Source organism: Chaetura pelagica, unplaced genomic scaffold, assembly GCF_000747805.2.
Source record: "Chaetura pelagica isolate M959 unplaced genomic scaffold, ChaPel_1.0 scaffold224, whole genome shotgun sequence".
NCBI classification, from domain to species: domain Eukaryota; kingdom Metazoa; phylum Chordata; class Aves; order Apodiformes; family Apodidae; genus Chaetura; species Chaetura pelagica.
This window is the reverse complement of record NW_009953316.1, coordinates 2,049,242-2,069,533: the sequence shown is the minus strand read 5'-3', so window position 1 is coordinate 2,069,533 and position 20,292 is coordinate 2,049,242. Positions and strand designations below refer to the sequence as shown.

The window sequence follows — 20,292 nt, the reverse complement described above, 5'->3', positions numbered from 1 at the left end:
CCCCAGCTCCCTCAGCTGCTCCTCACAAGTTCTCCAGCCCCTTCTCCTTCTGCTCCAGCCCCTTCCCCAGCTCTGGGGCCCTTCCCTGGACACGCTCCAGCCCCTCCAGGTCCTTCTTGTCCTGAGGGGCCCAGCCCTGACCCCAGGATTCCAGGTTTCCCCTCCCCAGTGCCCAGCACAGAGGGACAATCCCTGCCCTGCAGGCAGGATGGGCTTTTCGAGTTGTTACTTCCATCACCAGCTGCATTTGCAGTCACCAACCTTCTCCTGGGTTGGAGCTCAAGCAAGTGCCTCTTGGTACCGATTCAGCCCTGCAGCCCCTGGGTGCTCAGCCCTGGGTGCTCAGCCCCTGGGTACTCAGCCCTGGGTGCTCAGCCTTGCAGCCCCTGGGTGCTCAGCCCTGCAGCCCCTGGGTGCTCAGCCCTGGGGGCCCCGCCCTGGATGCTCAGCCCTGCAGCCCCTGGCTGCTCAGCCCTGGGTGCTCAGCCCTGCAGCCCCTGGATGCTCAGCCCTGGGTGCTCAGCCCTGCAGCCCCTGGATGCTCAGCCCCTGGGTGCTCAGCCCTGCAGCCCCTGCACTAAGTCCTGCTGCTGGGCCAGACCCTTTCAATAACCCTCCCCAAATATTTCAGGCTTCTAAGACTTGTTATTTTTTGGGAGGTGGAGGGAGAGGAGCCCTGGGAGCTGGGGCTGAGCTTCATTTCCCTGCAGGGAGGAGGAGGAGGAGGCAGCTCCCACATTTTTGGCATTCGTGCCCTTCCCTGCTCATACCTCTGAGCAAGTAGGAGCATGAAGGTGTAAATCAGCCTCCACCACGGAGGCATGAAGGCTCCACAGTGAAGAATCCCCTGTGCTGAGGGTCCTTCCAGAGGGCAGATCTTCTCTGGGCACCCACATCTCCATCCCCCAGTGCCAAGGACAGGGGGACAATCACTTCCCTAGTCCAGGGTTTTTCTGGTGGCCCATAACACTTTGTCATGAGCACAAACATCTTCCCAGCCCCTTCCCTGGTGGGTCCCCAGCACCTCCAAGCTGGGACGTGGGGCTGTGGGGCTCTAACTGATGCTCCTGCTTTGTCTTCTCCCTCTCAGGCTGGTAAAGGGTTGGCTGAACTGTCCCCTTGTCTGTGCTGAAGGTCCTTTGGTCAAGGCAGGGTTGGAGCATCTTCCAGCTGCTCTGGGAGAGAGGGAGGAGCAAAGGGTGACAAATACAGGGGAAAAGTATGAAAAGTGGAAGTGGAAAAACAATGGAAGTGGGAAAACAACACTAATAAATACAACACATTCCCAGCAAAGTTTGGGAGAACTTCCAAAGCAGGAAGGATCCCAGCAGAGACCTGAGAGCCTGGTCTGTGCTGGAGGCAAAAATAAAGGCTCTGGCTCCTCTGAGCTCCTCCCCTCCCAAATTTCCCCCATCAATAAATCCCACCTTCTTGCCCTGTTTGGCTCCACTTGCTGATTGATGATCCTTGGAATGAAAGAGGCTGAGCAGGAATGAGCTCTGGGGCTCTGGGTGATTTCCAGAGACACCCTGATCCCTCTCCTGCCCTTCTCATTTAGTGTCAGGAGCAAGTTTTTTTGTCACCTGGGGAGTGACAAGGATTTCTTCGTGCTTCCCAAAGGATTCCCAGGCTTTCCCTCCTGCTTAGGGCCTTTGTTTCTGTCCAGCCCAAGGGGGGGAGCCAGGCTGCTGGGAGCTGAGGGGGGACTGGAAACAGGAATAAGGACCAGCCCAGGATTGGTGAGAGGCAGAAGATTGGGAAGAAAAAAGCCAAGAGGATGTGTTGGATTAGAAACACCCAGGTGGTGCCTGCTGGGAGAGCTGCCCAGGGAGGCTCTGAGGGGGGAATTAAATGTGTATGAAACGTGATGGCCGAGACCTTAATGGCACCTCCTTGTCCTGGTGCAGCTGGAGACGTCTCTGGGGTGGACCCCAAGTCACTTGATTTCTTCATAGAATCATGGAATGGGTTGGAAGGGACCTTAAAGATCATCCAGTTCCAACCCCCTGCATGGGCAGGGACACCTCCCACCAGCCCAGGCTGCTCCAAGCCCCATCCAACCTGCCCTTCAACACTGCCAGGGATGGGGCAGCCACAGCTTCTCTAAGCCAAGGGGCCAACCCATGGCCACGATCCCAGTGGCAAAGAAAGGCTGGAAGAGCCATATAACCCATCTGGTGAGAAGCAACCACCACATTCCTGGAGCAAAGTCTCTCCCAGGCCCCTCATCCAGCTGCTGGATCCTCACCAGGGGAAACAATCCCTGCTTTTGGAGGCAGGAAAAAGGAGAAGCAGGTTTTTATTCTTCACTCCATGGGGCATAAATGGGTTTTATATGCAGACATTTATGTACATGGTTGGTGCCCCTCAAAGTCAACATTGCTGGCAGAACCATGGAGTCAGGGAATCACTGACTGGTTTGGGTTGGAAGGGGCCATAAAGATCATCCAGATCCAACCCCCCTGCATGGGCAGGGACACCTCCCACCAGCCCAGGCTGCTCCAAGCCCCATCCAACCTGCCCTTCACCCCTGCCAGGGATGGGGCAGCCACAGCTTCTCTGGGCAACCTGGGCCAGGGTCTCCTCACCCTCACAGCCCAGAATTGCTCCCTCACATCTCAGTTCCAGCTCCCTCTGCCAGCTGGAAACCCTTCCCCCTGCTCCCATCCCTCCCTGCCTTTGTCCCAAGCCCCTCCCCAGCTTTCCTGGAGCCCCTTCAGGCACTGGAAGGTGCTCTAAGGTCTCCCTGGAGCCTTCTCTTCTCCAGGCTCAACACCCCAACTCTCCCAGCCTGTCTCCAGAGCAGAGCTGCTCCAGCCCTCCCAGCATCTCTGTGGCCTCCTCTGGCCTCTCTCCAACAGCTCCTTGTCCTTCCTGTGTTGGGGACCCCAGAGGTGGCCCCAGCCCTGCAGGGGGGTCTCAGCAGAGCAGGGGGGACAATCCCCTCCCTGGCCCTGCTGGTTACCCTGCTGGTGACAGCCCAGGACACGGGGGTTTTCTGGACTCCAGGACACAAGGGTGGGCAGAGTGGGGGGTGAGAACCAGGGGTGCTGCCCTTCAAGGACCCTTGGGTGCAGGACACTGCAGAGCTGTGAGGTGCTCAAGGGGAGGCAGCAGAGGGGAGATGTTTGGGTCTTTCCCTCAAAGCCCTCCTGAGTCTTTCCCACCTTCTCTCACATTTAAGGCAGGACCAGTTGGGTGATTCCAGAGCCCTTTTCCAGTCCCCAGCAGCAAAGCCTGAAAGGAGAAACAAAACCAACACACTTGGACACAGATTTATTTTGATTGTTTAAAAAAAAAACAACAAACAACCCAACAACAAAAACCCAAACCCTAAACCCAACCAGCCAGGCCCCAAACTCTGCTAAATCCAGAAGGTTTTGATCAAAAAGTACTTTGGTTCACTTGCTTCTCCAGCCTCTGCTAAAATCTCTGTGCTATTATTTCTACAGCAAAGGTGAAAAAAATAAATCAGGAGCCTTATTTTGGGACAGGAGGGGGAGGCCCTGGATGCAAATACTATTTGGCTCATGGGGTCTTTCTGCATGGACCTTTCCTTCATCTCCTAAAGGACAAGCTCCCCTGAGCTCCTCCAGCAGGAGTTGCTACTTCTGTTGACACCTCAAGAGCTTCAGAAAGTCAGAAATCACTGTCATGTTTTAAAAAATAAATAAAAATCCCCCCCCCCTAAACACCAGGAATAATGACACCTGGTTTGAGTGAAGCCCCAGAACAGCACGTGGTTAAAATAAAGAGAAAGCCCAAAGGTCCCCAAACCAACCAGCATCTCATGGGAGTTGGAGACAACGTGCAAGGTCCTTGAGAGAAAAAACACCAGGGGTCTGTGTACGGGCTCTTCCACTCCTCAGGCACCTGCTCAACCCCCACCCAAGGCTGGAGCAGCCACCCCCATGGCTCCCTCAAGGGACCTGCAGCTCCTCCTGCCCTGGTGTCACACCCCTCTTCCAAGCTCTGAAGAACCCCAAGTGTCCCTGAGGCTCTTGCACTGAATCTGTGTTGTCTTCCCCTACCTCCCTGGCTCAGCTGAAGCTCCGTGTACAAATCTTTGAGGATGAAGATGAGGGATGAAGGTTTTTTGCATCTCCCCGGGTCCTTCCTAGAGGCTGCACGAAGAGCTGGGAGCCAGAGCTGACCTGCAGGAGGTGAAACAATCACCACATCTCCACAACCCTTGCAGACATCTCCTGTCTGACACTCAAACCACTTTCAGGCTGAGGACAAAGTCAAAACCAGAAGAGGAAAACCCTGAGGCTGGAGGGAGTTGCAGGGCCTGTCAGGATGGTCCTAGCTCTGGTTGGGATGGAGTTCCCATCTCCCATCCTGGAGGGAATGGTGCTGGGCTTTGGATCTGTGGCTTTGTTGAGCACCCCCCTGTGCTGCAGCACTTGAACGTGTCCCTTCTGGCCCCACCAGTGACTAAACCACGGGTGGGCAAGAAGCTGGGAAAGGACAAATCCAAGAGAACTGATCCAGGTACAAACCAGCAATAAAAGCAGAGAGGAGGAGGCTGTGGGAAGGTGGCCACTGGCTGGAACACAGGTCTAATGGGAGGTGGTGGTGAGGGGTTGCCTTTGCATTCCTTGTGGGATTTTCTCCCCCTCTTCCTCTTTCTTTTGCTTATTAAACCCTCTTTACCCCCAAGTTTTCTTGCTTTAGCTCTTCCCACCCTGGGGGAAGTGACTGAGCAGCCACGTGGTGCTTTGCTGCCCTCAGGGTTAAACCCCCAGACCAGGTTGAAGGTTGAGGGGCTGTAAACACCAAGGCTGGAAGCCTTTGGGAGGTTGGGTTAGAGGAGTGAGGGAACAGAGTCCTCACTTGGCCAAGCTTGATGTGACTCAGGCTGACATTGCTCCAGTTCCCACGGGCTGAACAAGGATGGGACCACCACGAGGAGAACAAGGTGCTCCAGGGAAACTGAGGCAGGACAAGGCAAGGTCCAAGCACTTGGTGCTGCTCCTCCAAGACCAACATGAAGCTCCAGGTGCTGACCCTGCCCAACGCTGCTCCTAGAAGAGCTGTGGCTGCTGCTCCTCACCTTGCTGGGTGACACTTTGCCTGTGTGCATGAGGACACACACCCCCCACAAGCTCCTGCAGCCCAGCCCTGCCCCACCTGAGAGGGGACACCAAGGGACACCACCCCTGTGTCAGCTGGATGCTGCCATGGTGCAGAGAAATGCCATGAGTGAAGCTGATGCCCAAAGAGGGGAGGGAGAAGAAAAGAGGAGAACTGGGTGAAGGGACAGGAAAACCAACTCCAGCAGGACAAGCTCAGGTCTACTGGCCCTTAAGCTTCTTGGCATCGTTTGAACCCTGAGGTTGGGTTGGATCTGGGGGGGCCCACAGGCATGTTGGGGGCTCTGCAGTTTCTTGCAAGCCCACTGAGCACCCATGGGACAAGGGAAGAAGTAGGAAGCGATTGGAAAGTGACCTGCACTGGGGACCCAAGAGAAGCAGGAGGAACCCAGGAGATGCTCCAGCTGGTGAAGTATCAGGGCAACTCCTGAGGACTCAGTGAAGCCTCAACAGCACTTCAGCATCTCCCTGAGAAGGTGACACAGTGGCACTTTCTATCCCCCCCTTAACATCACCCCTTTTTGGTTTCCTCAGGCTCCCAGCTGGGCCCTGCTACTCTTGATGGGGCTCAGTGCCTTGGGAATCAGCTCCCTGAGCCATTCCCCAGTGGGGGGATCTACTGGGCAGACTGGAAGGCTCTAGTTCCAGGTGTATCCAACACCCTCCCAGCACAGATGGTAGGATCAGGCAACAAGGACCCAGGTTCACAGCCAGACCTGGCATTTCCAGGGCAACCAACAACCTGCTGCACCAACAGCAGCTCCTCAGGGATCAACCACCTGCTATGGCCACCTGGACATGAAAGGATGACACCAAACAGGCTCAGGGTCCAGCTCATCAAGAGCCAGGAGGAGTGGACAACAGCACCACAACAAAGGTGGGCTCCTCACAGAACTGGGGCAGCTTTTCTATCACTTTAAAAAGGGTTCTTCAAATGCAAAATAACAGAGGGAGGAGGGGCTGGAAGCAAAAGGGGCTGCATTAAAACAACTCAATCCTGCAAGGAGAACCGTCGGGTCTCTCCATGATCCATCTCAGGTAGGTTCCCAAGCAGAGGCTCTACGTTTCCCAGGAGCTTGGCACAGCCAACAACTCCTGTGATAAAAACCACAACCCCCCCCAGGGGGGGATTCCCTGCTGCTCTGCACTATCCAGCAAGAAGAAGGTCCCTGCAGAGTCCTCGGCTGTTACTCCTCCTTGGGCCTCTTCCTCCAGCTGGCCAGGAAGGGCCCCAGGCTGTTCCACACCTCGGTGTACATCAGAGTCCCCACGAAGACCAAGGAGGTGCCCAACCAGTGCCAGGCTGTGAAAGGGTTGTGGAAGTAGAGGATGGAGAAGATGAGGCTGACGAACTTGCGCAGCGTCACCACCAGGGTGACGGTGAGGGAGGTGCACTCGGTGGTCAGGATGAAGACGCCGCGGATGCAAACGTATCTGGGAGCAGGAGGTAAGGGGAGCTGGGCTGGGTTGGAAGGACCTTAAAGATCATTCAGTTCTAACCCCCCTGCATGGGCAGGGACACCTCCCACCATTCCAGGCTGCTCCAAGCCCCATCCAACCTGCCCTTCAACACTGCCAGGGATGGGGCAGCCACAGCTTCTCTGGGCAACCTGGGCCAGGCTCTCCCCACCCTCACAGCCCAGAATTGCTCCCTCACATCTCAGCTCCAGCTCCCTCTGCCAGCTGGAAACCCTTCCCCCTGCTCCCATCCCTCCCTGCCCTTGTCCCAAGTCCCTCCCCAGCTTTCCTGGAGCCCCTTCAGGCACTGGAAGCTGCTCTAAGGTCTCCCTGGAGCCTTCTCTTCTCCAGGCTCAACACCCCAACTCTCCCAGCCTGTCTCCAGAGCAGAGCTGCTCCAGCCCTCCCAGCATCTCTGGGGCCTCCTCTGGACTCTCTCCAGCAGCTCCATGTTCTTCTTAGGTTGGAGGAGCCAGAACTGGACACAGTTCCCCTTGTCCTCTCTCTCCAAGCCCTGGTAAAAGTCTCTTCTCCTCAGCTCACTCATGAACAGCTTCACTCCAAAACCCAGGGACACCCCAAATCTCCCAGACTCCCCCTGAACCTGCTCTGGGACAGCAAAACTGCCCCAACTAGAGCAGCTGGGGCTGAATCTATCTGTCCAAAGGACAAGATGATGTGTTGTGCCCCATGCACAGGGTTTGCAGGCCCTGACATGGAGCCAAGGAAGCTAAAACCAGCACTGATACCCAGCAGAAGTTCCCTCTTCCCCTGGAGGGGCCATGGGAAAGGCAGATTAAAGAAGGGGGCTTCATGGAGAAGCATGAGGAGCAACAGGGCACAGGGCTCACTCCAGTGAAAGGAAAATGGTAAGAGGGGCTGGGACTGAAGGGTCCCTTTTTGGAGGGCATCTCAGCTTCTTCAGACTTTCAGAGCTGGCCTCACTGCCTGGGAGAATCCACACACTGACACAGCACACAAATGGCTCCTGATCTGTCCCCTCTACCTAGAGCAGAACCACCATGAGCCAGCCTAGCCCTGGGGAGGTGGTGGCAGATTTCATGGAAATAACATAAACCCCCAGTTAAAGTCTAGTCTGGATTTTTCCAAGAGGTTGTGGTCAGGTGGTTCAGCCACTCTGGAAAAAATTGTAAGTCCCAGGTGAAGTCCTGCTCTGTACTTTCAGGGAATCATAGGATGGTGTGGGTTGGAAGGGACCTTAAAGACCATCAGGTTCCAACCTCCCTGTCATGGGCAGGGACACCTCCCACCAGACCAGGCTGCACAAGCCTCATCCAACCTGCCCTTGAACACCTCCAGGGATTGGGACTTCCACAACCTCCCTGGGCAACCTGTTCCAGTGCCTTCCTACCCTCATGGTGAAGAATTTCTTCCTGATGTCTGACCTAAATCTCCCCTCTTTCAGTTTAAACCCATCATCCCTTGTCCTATCACTGCCCTCTCTGGTGAAGAGTCCACAAACATTTTGCTTTCCACAAACATCAGCTCCTAAAGACAGGGAAGACTCCAAAGACTCAGCCTCCCCACCCCATTCCTCCTCTCCCACCCCACTTCCATCTCCAGGGCATGTCTCAAGCTGAGCTTTGAAAGGATACTGAGTGATGACATTCATGAGGAGGTAGAACCACATGATTGGCAGGGTCAGCCCAATCACTGGGACCTGGAAGGGCTCTGTGGGGAGAAAGGACAGAACAAGGTCACTGCCCTGCTGATGCCTAAAGAAGATCCAAGGAGAAGTGTCTCTCTCCTGTCCTGGATTGACCATGATCTGGGACACATGATATATCCCCTGGACCAAGAGGGAATTAAAGAAACATCAAAGCTACTCAGTCAGGATCCCTCCAGTTTCATAAACTTGGGATCAGAACAGAAAAGCTTTCTGGCACTGAAAATCCTGGTGGATTTTACTGTTCAATTTCAGCAGCTGCACAGCTCAGGGTTGGGGGGGATGAACCATCTGGCTGGGTCCAGCAGCTCCAGTGTGCATGTGTGCAAAGTTTGGGCTTTCATCACAGGGATCTGAACAGCAACTCAGGGCTCAGCTCTGCTGCCCACAGCCAGGCTCTCCAGAGTCAGCCATCACCACTTCTCCAAGCAGGCTGGCATCTGGCCCCCCAGGAGGAAAGGGTTGGACAAGGTCCCAAAGATTTTGGCTTTCTATCAAAGCTGAAAATTGAAAGGGCTTGAATATCCAGAGACAACAGCCTGATGTGCACAACTGCTGGGCTGAAAACCTACAGAATTTTCCAGAGGACAGAAAGGTGTGAAAGTGCTTCATGTTGTCTTGTTTTCCTTCTTCTTAACCTCTCCTGACTTCAGGGAGCTCAACCCCATGATGTGCTGTGGGAGAATAGCCCCTGCCCAGCAGATTTTTCAATCCCCAACAGCTGGGGCTCCATTTTCTCTGGTTTGAACAGATGTTTTAGCCTCACATTCCTCTGCACTGAAGAGAAGATGCACTTTAATAGCACCTTCCAAAGCAGAGGTCCTTCCATGCAGGAGAAGTCCAGGTGGAACTAGGCCAAATCCATCCTGACTGGGGCATTTAACCTCCACTAGGAGATGAGCCACTGGTTGAGCTGTTCAGTGGAAGGGAAAGCTGGGTCCCTTTGGCCAGCAATTCAGCCCATCCAGAGTCTGGGCTTGGTTTTATTATTGTTAATTCCTCATCACCTTTGGAAAAATGAAGCCTGTTTGAGCCTCAGTCTCCTCGACTGTCATTAAGTGGGACCTCAATGATTAACCCTGAAAGGCAGGATCCATCTGTGCCACACTCACCAGACTGGCTGAAGAGGACTGCATGGTGGTAGATGTCTGGGGCAAGGAGCAGGAAGCCAGGGAGTGGTAACGCGTGCTGGAGAGAAAGGGAAAGAAGGATGTGAACAGATTATGGGAATTCCCCCCACTTCTCATCCTGGAAAACCAGCCTTTTCCCTGGCAGTGTTGAAGGGCTTGGAGCAACCTGGGCTGGTGGGAGGTGTCCCTGCCCATGCAGGGGGGTTGGAACTGGATGTGCTTTAAGGTCCCTTCCAACCCAACCCAACTGTGTGTCTGTGATCTGGAGGGGAGCAACACCCTTCCCTGCTCCAGCCTTGGATCCTTGGGATTGGTGCTGAGTGGGAGGGGAAGGGACTCCCTCAGCAGCTCCAGCTGCCCAGTAAAAGCACCAGAAAAGACAGGGTGACTTACATTGTAAAAAAGGGCCTCTTTGGAGTGCTTCCCAAACTGCTTGTACAGAGTCTCCTGGAAAATCCCCATCCTGGCAGACATGAGGAGGGCGAAGGTGAGAGCAGCAATACCTGGAAGAGGAGCACAGCCTTGCAGCACTGCCCAGGGATGGCAGAGATCAAGTCAAAACAGCTCCACAACCACCTTGATTTGGCTTGCAGTGAAAAAAATCCAAAGCATCCAGACTTGATAGGATGGGCAGAAAATTGATGATGGTCTTGAGGACACGAGTATCTTAATGGAAAAGGCTGAGAGATGCCAAAAAGACTCTTGGAAGATCATCCCTTTATAAAGATTCTCAGCCCTGGCAAGAAGAGTTGGTGGGATGGCAGGGATATGGTTGGTTGCCACTAGTGACAGTGCATCAATCCCCTTTTCCTTGAAAAGCCACCCATAAATCTAGGTTGGAGGTCTAAAAATAGACTGAAGTCCCAGACTGGAGAGGCTCCTCCATGAAATAATGGGCTGAATGACCACCTGCACCAGCTGCAGCCCCTCTCTCCCCCTCTGCAGCTCACAGCATCAGATCCTGCTTTTGCAGGGAGAAATCAAAGGTATCAGCAACCACGGAGTCTCATTCTGTCACTAAACCACTTCCATCCCTGCAGAAACCCCAGGATTCAACTCGTTGGCCAGATGAAGAGTGTCTCCTGGCACAGAGCTGCTGCTGAGTGCCACAAAACCCTCTTCTCTGCAAATCAGATGCTCAGCACAAGCTCAGCAAGGGGACTCCCACCCCACAGCCTGCCCTGCACCACCCACAGGGCCAAGGACATCAGAGAGCCAAGTCCTGCCAGGATCCCAGCAAGGCTGGCTGAAGATCTGGCACTCACATACCCAGCAGCCACCAAAAGAAAACCTGGAGTCCATCCTCTTCATTTAAGCTGGAGTCAGATGCCTGGTGGAGGGAGACAAAACACAGACACCATGAGCTTCCATGTCACTGCAGCTCCTTTGGACCTGCCTCTTCCTCTCTCTCTTGGTTTGTGTGTGGTGTTCCAAGCAAGCCCATCAAGCAAAGACCAGCCAAAGTCTCATGTTCTCCAGAGCTGCTTCCCTGGCTGAACAGAGGTTTGTGGCAACTCCAGCACATTTTGCTTTGCACCCTCACAGCAAAGAATTTCTCCCTAAGATCTCATCTCCATCTATCCTGTTAGCCAGGGGTAAAACCCTAAGTAGCTCAACAACTTGGCTCAACTCTTCTTCAGTGTGGTTTTATGGCAAATTAGATTACTCACTTTTGCCACAACACTGTATTCCCCACCAAACCCCATCCCTGCTGAGAGTTTAGCTGGATTAATACAGAGCAAGGCTGCACAGCACAGACCTTCCTCTGACACCATGAGAGGATAAATAGCTATTAAATTCTGATGGTCTTGGAGGTTTAACAGCCTTGTTTCATTTCCAGTCTCTCAGAGCTGGATTAAGTGCAACCCATTTTCACTTGACCACCACTTTATGCCATTTTCTCTCTTCAGTTGACAAGACCAGGCTGTGGGTGCTGACCCAGGAAAAGCCCCAAGTGGTGTCACACGTGGATTTTCCTCACTCCCTCCTCTTCTCCAAATACATGGACTTTATTTCAAGGGCCACAGAAAGTCAAGCTGCATGACAACAAGTTTGGAAGAACCTAGCCTGAAAGCTGACAATCTCCCCTGGGATAAAATGAGTGGAGATTTAAGATGGCTGGGTTTTGTTGAAGGTTCACCTGCTCTTAACTGCAACACACTGCAGTAAGGGCAAGAGAAAACAGCTTCTAGCTGTGGCAAAAAAAAACAGTGGTGTGTTCTCAGCAAACAGCAACCCGAACAAGACAGGATAAAAGGCAGCTGTAATTAAGTTAAATCCAAGTGTATGCATTTGCCCAGAGAAGCTGTGGCTGCCCCATCCCTGGCAGTGTTGAAGGGCAGGTTGGATGGGGCTTGGAGCAGCCTGGGCTGGTGGAAGGTGTCCCTGCCCATGCAGGGGGGTGGAACTGGATGATCTTTGAGGTCCCTTCCAGCCCAACCCATTCAGTGATTCCATTATTCTATGTGTCCCCTCCCTCCAAACCACAGGAAAATTAGACCAGGAACAAGAGCTTTCAGGGAGCAGATCTAGAGCTGGGAGATACCTTGATTCTCCATTAATAGTCAGGCAAAAGGGAATTACTGCCAAAGGTGCTGCCAGCAGCTTGTCCTGTCAATAAGGTTCACAGCTAGGACCCCAGGCCCCTTCCAATCCTTACCACTTGCTTTGCAGACATGAAAGTGCAGGTGAAGATCCCCAGGGACACCAGGGCTATGGAGGTGTACTTAAATATGCTGTACCTGCAGAAGGAAGAAGAGAAGATGGTCAGAGATGCAACCCAGCCTCATGCTGTTCACCTGCTGCTCCATCACACTGGTGTGAACTTGGGGTGATGGGCACACCCCCACCCCCCAACGTTGGACACTGGTGGGAGGGAAGGCAAACTGACTCCAACTGCAACAACAAATAAGCATTTGGAGGCAGATCCCCTTGCATGTGGCCAAGGATCCCTCACAGATCAAAGCCAGGATGGAGCTCTGCACAGTGATGGAGTGGAAGGGGATGTGCCCACCCTGGTCCAACAGGCAGACCCCAAGCAGCTCAGAGAACATTCCTGACCTGAGGTCCTTGCCCACTGTGGTGGGTTGACCCCAGCCAAGCAGCCACACAGCCCCCTCAGTCCCCCCCCAGCCACGTGGGATGGGAGATACAGCAAGTGAGAAAACCCTAAAGAGTTTATTAAGTGTGTGTGGGGGAAAAGCAACAACAAAACCAACCACTCACCACCTCCCAGAAGCATCTTCCTCTTGGAAGCCAACTCCCCCCAGCCTCCTCCTTCCTCTACCCTGGTTTCTATTGCAGTGCCCAACATAGAACACCCCTTTGGCCATTTGGGGTGGGTTGTCCTGGCTCTCCCAGCTTCTGCTCCCCCTCAGCCTATTCACTGATGGACAGACTGGGAAAAAGAGAAAGCCTTGGCCCTGAGTGAGCTTTGTTCAGCAAGAGCCAAAACATCAGGGTGCTCTCAGTGCTCCTGCAGCCAGAAACCCCAACACAAATCTCTCTTCAGTCCATGCCTGCTTAAATGAAGGAGGGAAGGGTGGTGGAAATGCAGAAGAGGGAACTATTCCAGCCTCTAGGCCAGGCATCCCTTTGTGTCCCACTTTCCCCACCAGTAAAAGAAGAATATTTAACAAAATAGAAAGAGGGAGTGGAACTAAACAACCAGTCAGGATTAATTCTGTGGCAAAACAATCTCTAGTGACCCAAGAAAGAGGCTTGTGAATTTACCTTTTCTTCAGAATGATGATGCCCAGAGCCATGCTTGCTATGAGGGAGCCCTGGGAAAGAACAGAGAGGAGGGGAAAAAAAAAACACCCAAAAGAGAAGGTCAGCATGACAAAACTCACCAGACTGGGATGCCCATCCCACAGAAACACCACAGACTCAATAGAACTAACAGCAAAACACCAGCAGAACAGTGGTAGGGGGACTGATGGGATGGGGAGAGTCTCCCTTCAGCTAGGAGGGCAGAAGTTGAGCTGAGTGGCTTGGGAACAAGGACTTGGCAAACAGGCTACAAAGATCTTCTGACCAGTGGGTCTCCTCCTTTTTTTGGTGTGTGAAACAACCTAAAATGTGGGCAAACCCCTGTGTTGGTCACTGGCTCCACAGACAGCAGGGCTGCAACACAAGAACTATCCTTCCTGACTCATGCAGGACAGGGCTCCAAGACTGTTGTCTGGTTTTCCTTCTCCTTACTTCAGGGAGCCCAGCTGGAAACCCTTCCCCCTGCTCCCATCCCTCCCTGCCCTTGTCCCAAGTCCCTCCCCAGCTTTCCTGGAGCCCCTTCAGGCACTGGAAGCTGCTCTAAGGTCTCCCTGGAGCCTTCTGTTCTCCAGGCTCAACACCCCAACTCTCTCAGCCCTTCCAGAGTCTGGCCTTGGATTTTTCATTGTTACTTCCCCACCATGTTTGGAAATATGAAGCCTTTTTGAGCCTTAGTTTCCTAATTTGTTCATTAAGTTGAAATGTAATGATTAACACTGGGAAAGTCAGAACTGGAGCTGAGCCTTCAGAGCAAGGTTGCTCTCCCCACAAGTTAGGTGGAGTTTAATCATTGCAGGAGGTCTTGGTGCCCTCAGGGAAGAGAAGATGGCAGGACTTGTGCACCAGGGACAGTGGTGGCAGAGATGGTGGGAAGAGATGTCACATGAGGAGAGAAAGGCTGTTGGGACAGTACTCACTGATCTGAAGATCATGTGCAGTGGCATAGCAATATTTAAGTTGAGGGCATAGTTATTCACCACACTGACAGTGAAGAACATGGCCACCATGATGAAGTAGTATCTGAAACACAAACACACACAAAAATGCTGACAGCTGTGCAGGTACCTCCCTGGGAACTTGCAGGGGAGACACCTTGGGAACAGATCAAAGGTTACAAGGAAAGGTCTGGAGCTGGGCAGAAGCCCACCCTGCTGTTGGGTCTGTCACAAGGATTAACCAGGAGATCTATCCAGTTTGGATGTAGCAAGGAAGCCCTTAGAACAGGAACTGTGACCTGCACTGGCTCATCCTGTGCTAATCTCAGAAGCAAAGGGGAACTGAAGATAGCCCAGCTTGGATCTTTTAGCATCTTTTGTCCATATCTGTCTTTCCTAAGGACAGTGGCACAACACAAGGCTTGATTTGAGGGGATTCAATTCCTGCCAGCAGTCACTGTGGGCCTGAGTGGAAGGATAAACTCTTCTAATCCAGGCTGAACACCTTCATGTTTCTACATGTCAACATGTAAAGCCTCCACAATGGTCTGGGTTGGAAGGCACCTTAAAGATCATCTAGTTCCAACCCCCCTTCATGGGCAGGGACACCTCCCACCATTCCAGGCTGCTCCAGGCCCCATCCAACCTGCCCTTCAACACTGCCAGGGATGGGGCAGCCACAGCTTCTCTGGCCAACCTGGGTCAGGGTCTCACCACCCTCAAAATAAATAATTTCTTCCCTAAAATCTCATCTCAGTCTCCCCTCTCCCAGTTTTCATCCATTCCTTTTCAGCCCATCCCTCCCTGCCCTTGTCCCAAGTCCCTCCCCAGCCTTCCTGGAGCCCCTTCAGGCACTGGAAGCTGCTCTAAGGTCTCCCTGGAGCCTTCTCTTCTCCAGGCTCAACACCCCAACTCTCCCAGCCTGGCTCCAGAGCAGAGCTGCTCCAGCCCTCCCATCATCTCCGGGGCCTCCTCTGGACTCTCTCCAACAGCTCCGTGTCCTTCTTGTGTTGGGGACCCCAGAACTGGACCCTACCCTGCAGGAGGAGTCTAACCAGTTTGGAGAAGAGGGAGACAATCCCTTCCCTGTCCCTTCTGGCCAGGCTGCTGGGGATGCAGCCCAGGACATAGCTGGTTTCTGAGCTGCCAGCCCACCTCGCTGGCTCGTGTCACAAAATTAAGCTCCTCACTGTGCCTCAGCCACAAAGGACACTAAACCTGCCCTCAAATTTCTGTCATTTCTGTCTTTTGTCTGTCCCGAGCACTCAGCACAGCACTCTGTTTTGCAACAGGCTCAGCAACCTGCTGAGGAGCCCCACAAAACCTCCTCACTTCATTTCAGCCACTGAGTGAGTGTCAGAGAAGAGAGCACGAACACGCCGGGTAATTGCCAGGACAAGACCAGTCCTGATGGAGAAATGCAAGAGGAACCTGAGTGGCTTTCCAGTAAATCTCTCCCTCCCACACCCATTGCACCAAGCCCCAGAGAGACAATAAGGCCTTCAAACACAAGCAGAACATCCTGCCCTGTTTCATGGAAGGAAGGTACCTGATGGCAACTTCCTATTAAGAACTCCCGATGAACGAGTTTGTGTTTTATTAGGCAGGACAAGTTGTCAAGGAGACTTCCCAAATGCTGCAGAATGGATGGGATTTGGCCAGGATTAATGGATAAGGCCTTTTATTAAACACTTCTTGAGATAACAGCCAATTTCTGCCCGAGCAAAAGTGTTCAGATCAACTGTACCTGATGGGGATGGCTGGCTTCTTCCTCCCAAAGTTGGCTTCAAAGATAAAGCCCTCCAGGGCAATGAACAGGAATTGGGAGAATGTCACTATGTTCCCACATCCTGGAATCTGCCTGCAAGGCATGGAAAAGAGAGAAAAGCCTAAGAGAAATGCCACAGAGAACAAACACTGCAGTGGAAAGAGACTAATAGGTCAAATACCTAGAGTGAGAATCAACCCCCAGGGGCGTCACTGCTTTTTCTGTCCAGGTTCTCACATTGTCTTGGTGAGACACTTCCCTGCAGGAATTTTATCCAGCTCTACTTGTAGATCTTTGTGCAGCCATCCCCTTCCTCAGCTAAATCCACAGAGGAAACCAGCAGCCACCTCCATCACGGGGCACGTGGTGAAGTGGGTCAGGAAGCAAAAGGAAAAATTGGTGGCATCTCCCAGGTCTGTAGAACATTCCAGCAGGATCTGATATAACTACACTGAGGCTGGGTCTCCTTCCTTCTCATGGGGAAGTGTTTTTGACAGGACTCTCTCCACACCTACAAGCTGCTGTGGTTGCTAGAGGTTGGGTGGAATGATGAGTCCACTCAGGAAGAAGGCAGCAGGGTTTCCAAGAGCCCTTATTCCCACTGCATGAGGGAAGGGCTGAGGTCAGGCCCATGTGTGCAGAGCAAGGTGTAGTGTGCATGGTTCTGCTGACACCTCATCCCTAGGTTCTGTGGACATCAGCTTGGACCTGCTTCCAATTTACCCAGCAAGCTGTAGATCTCTGCTCTGCTGTGTTTGCTGGATGCCAACAGGTTGGGTGTAGGATCAAAAAGGAACCTACAGCAGCTCATGGAATCACAGACTGGTTTGGGTTGGAAGGGACCTCAAAGATCATCCAGTTCCAACCCCCTGCATGGGCAGGGACACCTCCCACCATTCCAGGCTGCTCCAAGCCCCATCCAACCTGCCCTTCAACACTGCCAGGGATGGGGCAGCCACAGCTTCTCTGGCCAACCTGGGCCAGGGTCTCAGCAGCCTCACAGTGAAGAATTTCTTCATCATGTCCAACCTAAATCTTCCCTTCTCCAGTTTTAATCCACTCCCCCTTGTCCTCTCACTCCCTGCCCTTGTCCCTAGTCCCTCCCCAGCTTTCCTGGAGCCCCTTCAGATACTGGAAGGCTGCTATGAGGTCTCCTCAGAGCCTTCTCTTCTCCAGGCTCAACACCCCCAGCACCACCCCCTCAGCCTGTCTCCAGAGCAGAGCTGCTCCAGTCCTCAGATCATCTCCATGGCTCAAAGCTGTGTCCAGAGCCCCAAAAGGTCATGGCTCTGTGACAGTCAGGCAAGCCAAGGAGCTTGCATATGTGACACTCCTTAGCTTTTCCTGCCAAGCAGGTGGTTTTCATGGAATCTGAAGGCCTGGTTATCACTGGATAATCTGCTCCCAGCACCAGCTGTAAAACTCCCTTGTCTCCAACCTCAGCATGCTCAGGACTCAACTCTCACACTAAACTCCCCAGTCCTCAGGTTCCCATCGTGGGCTGGGGAGAGTAAAACGTTTTGGTGGGTTCGTGAGACATCTCCTTAGTCCATCAGCAAAACTTGTTTCACTCTGACATGTCTCAAGACAATGGATATCCTGAGTGCCTGAGTACACCACTTATTTCTTGGGTTGTTCTGAGACAAGCACTGTACATCCTGCATAGCTTTGTGCCCTCCCAGCTCACAGATCCTTCCATTCAGTCACTTGCTGCACATATGACCTCACACTACCTGAAGTGTTGACACAGGGTTATGTGTTGACTGACAATAAAAAGACAATAAAAACCAACCACCAACCCAGGCTGCATCTGCCTGTATCTGACCCCCAGTCCCAGCACACTGAGAGCTAAAAGAAGTGACAAGAAATCTGGATGTATCAACCAAAGATCTGCTGTAGCTGTAGCCAACAGAGCCCTCCAGAAGCCATGTAGAAACACTATGATGCCACTTGTCCCCTTGCCTCCTGGGCTGTTGGTGTCTGGTGGGACAAACAGCCTGAGTGGGGCTCTCAAACAGCCCCTGAGTTGGGGGAGCACAAACACTACCCCAATATTTGCACATCAGCTCAGGGCAGAGCACACTCATTTAGACACAGCTCAACACAACCAAGTCACTGATCACTGGAGCCCACATTTCACAGAGGATTTCTTCAGCAGTCCCTCCAGAAGAACAACCCCCCCCCATATTTGCACCATAAAGGGAGGAAACCCCCTGGAGATCAACCAGGCAGAGCCATTTTTACAGGGAAGTTACCTCACAAGGACACAGTTTCAGGAGGCAAAGAGCAGATCATGGGCTTTCTAACCAGGCCTGTCTGTATATGCCACACAAAGCTTTGGCATCCTGGCTCAAAGACAAACTTCCCCAGGACAAGTAGGAAAGGACACCAGCAGAACAGGTTGGGTTGCTCCAGACAGGGAAAATAGGATGAACTGGATGGCACCTCTTACCCCATCCAGGCTTCTTTCTGTTAACTTGCTTTTGAAAGCCTCCAAGGAGGAGTTTCCCTGCTCTCTCTCTCACAAACTCACTTCACTACACTGAGAGGGAGCACACCTGGGGTTTTCACCTGCTTTTACCTCCATTTCACAGCAATTTAAGCCCCTTATTTCATTTTCTGCCTCCAGAGACCAGCAGAAAAATTTATCTCCTCTTCTCTGCAGCCATTCCCTACCCGTTTGAAGTCTTTTGTCTCTCCTCAGGCATCTCTAGACTAAACAGTTCTCATTCCTTTACTCTTTCCTCATCAATCTGAGCAAATTTCTTCCAATCACCTTTGTTATTCCCCACTAGACTGTCAGTCTGGTCACTGCCTTTCCCTGTGACCTTGTTCCAGGACTTTGCTTGTTATGGAAAGATTAATCTTCAAGAGGGAGTATTTTTTTCCCTCTAAACAACAACAAGACCCAAAGAAATAACCCAAATTTAGGCACCGGAGGGAGTATTTTTTTCCCTCTAAACAACAAGACCCAAAGAAATAACCCTAATTTAGGCACTAAAGGTGAACAGGGCAAGAGAGGGGCACAGGAACTGAGCTGTCAGGAACAGAGGAATTTCTAAAGTGGATGAGATGTGATGTTTAAGAGAAGCTTGTGTGTAAAAAGCAGCTTTTCTTAGTTATCTTCAATTGGGACTTTAATTTGCTGCTCAAAATCCCTTCTGAGGGATTCTGAGGCTAATGCAGCCTTTGAGTAGAGCCCAATGGCTCACTTTTGGTTTAAGGTCTGACTGGAGAACACACAAAGCTGATGGGTCCAGACCCAAAGCTTTCTTCACCTCAAAGGGGCCCATTCCTAATCCCTCACTGATGTTGCAGCACAAGCCAGGCAGGAAAGGCAGAGGTTAGAGCAATCCTGGAGAGGAAAGACAACTCTTCATGCAATGTCTCTTCCCCCAGGAACTGCTTCTTGATTTATCCAGTGATTGCTCAGTGACTGCGGTAAAAGTCCCTGTGTCCTGGCCTCACACTTCAAAGCAAATATCCCCACTGCTGCCTCACAGAGCCAGGCTCTCTTTTCCACTCCCTTTTTCTCTTAACGATCTGGAATGATGATGGGTGGGGAGGAAGCAAGGGCAGGTTTTAATTATTAAGTTTCAAAAGCCTGGGCATGACTGAAATGGACACAGCACTGAATGGTCAGGGGATGCAGCTCCATGCTGACCTGCAGACACAGAGCCAGCTCAGTCCTTTTCCCCAGTCAAGTCTAGCACTTCTGCTTTCCCAGCTGGCTGACCAGCCCTGAAAACAAACCCAACAAACCCATCACTGTTTCCAAGCCACGCCAGCCTTCTTCCTCCATCAGGGTGAGGGAGGTGTTGCTGTGCTCAGACACAGCCCAAACTTCAGCCTTCCTCTCTCTGCAACCTGGCAATCCAGCTTGGCTCCAAAAAGGGCTCCTTGTCCTCATCCTCCTGGCTCTCCAGCCACGTCAGGCTGCCAAAGATCACATTTCCAGATGGCCAACGTTCCCTTCACCCTGCCTGCCATCCCAGGGGATCCCAGGGGAGCTCCTGCACGTCCTCCTCCTTGGTATTTCAGCCGGGATTTGCAGGATCAGAGAGCAGAGGGTGGTGGGGAACGTTTTACAGCCAGGCTGATGCAATGCTCCCCGTGTCAGCAGAGGTGGGAAATCCCTGGCAACTGAGCAGCCCATGATGGAACCTCACTGGGCTCAAGCCAAGGGGGGGAAAAGACCCCAAAACCCATCAGAAGGTGACACAACAAGGCCAGGCCCCAGGAATCCTCTTGCCACCTTGATGATGAAGACCCCTGGGGCTGCCCCCCCCCTCCCTCCCTCCCCCAGGATTTCAGAGGGGCTGCCCAGCATCCCGAGGGGCACATCCCCAACCTGAGGGGCATCCCCAGGCTGAGCACAACCCCTGGGTACCCCCACCACCCTCCAGACCCCCCAAAAACCCCCTCACAAACCACACACAAACACCCC

At 52.7% G+C, this 20,292-nt stretch overlaps 1 protein-coding gene across 1 annotated transcript; it reads right to left on the bottom strand.

The window, feature by feature from the left end:
• Positions 1 to 6,283: 6,283 nt before the first annotated feature.
• Positions 6,284 to 18,553, bottom strand: SLC35B4 (solute carrier family 35 (UDP-xylose/UDP-N-acetylglucosamine transporter), member B4). The gene is made up of 10 exons (XM_009998110.1): positions 18,522 to 18,553; positions 15,825 to 15,938; positions 14,060 to 14,162; positions 13,104 to 13,153; positions 12,031 to 12,112; positions 10,641 to 10,701; positions 9,765 to 9,874; positions 9,354 to 9,429; positions 8,171 to 8,246; positions 6,284 to 6,530 (listed from the first exon to the last, which is right to left on the bottom strand). The coding sequence occupies exons 1-10, from the start codon at positions 18,551 to 18,553 to the stop codon at positions 6,284 to 6,286; spliced, it is 951 nt and encodes a 316-aa protein (XP_009996412.1).
• Positions 18,554 to 20,292: the final 1,739 nt, after the last annotated feature.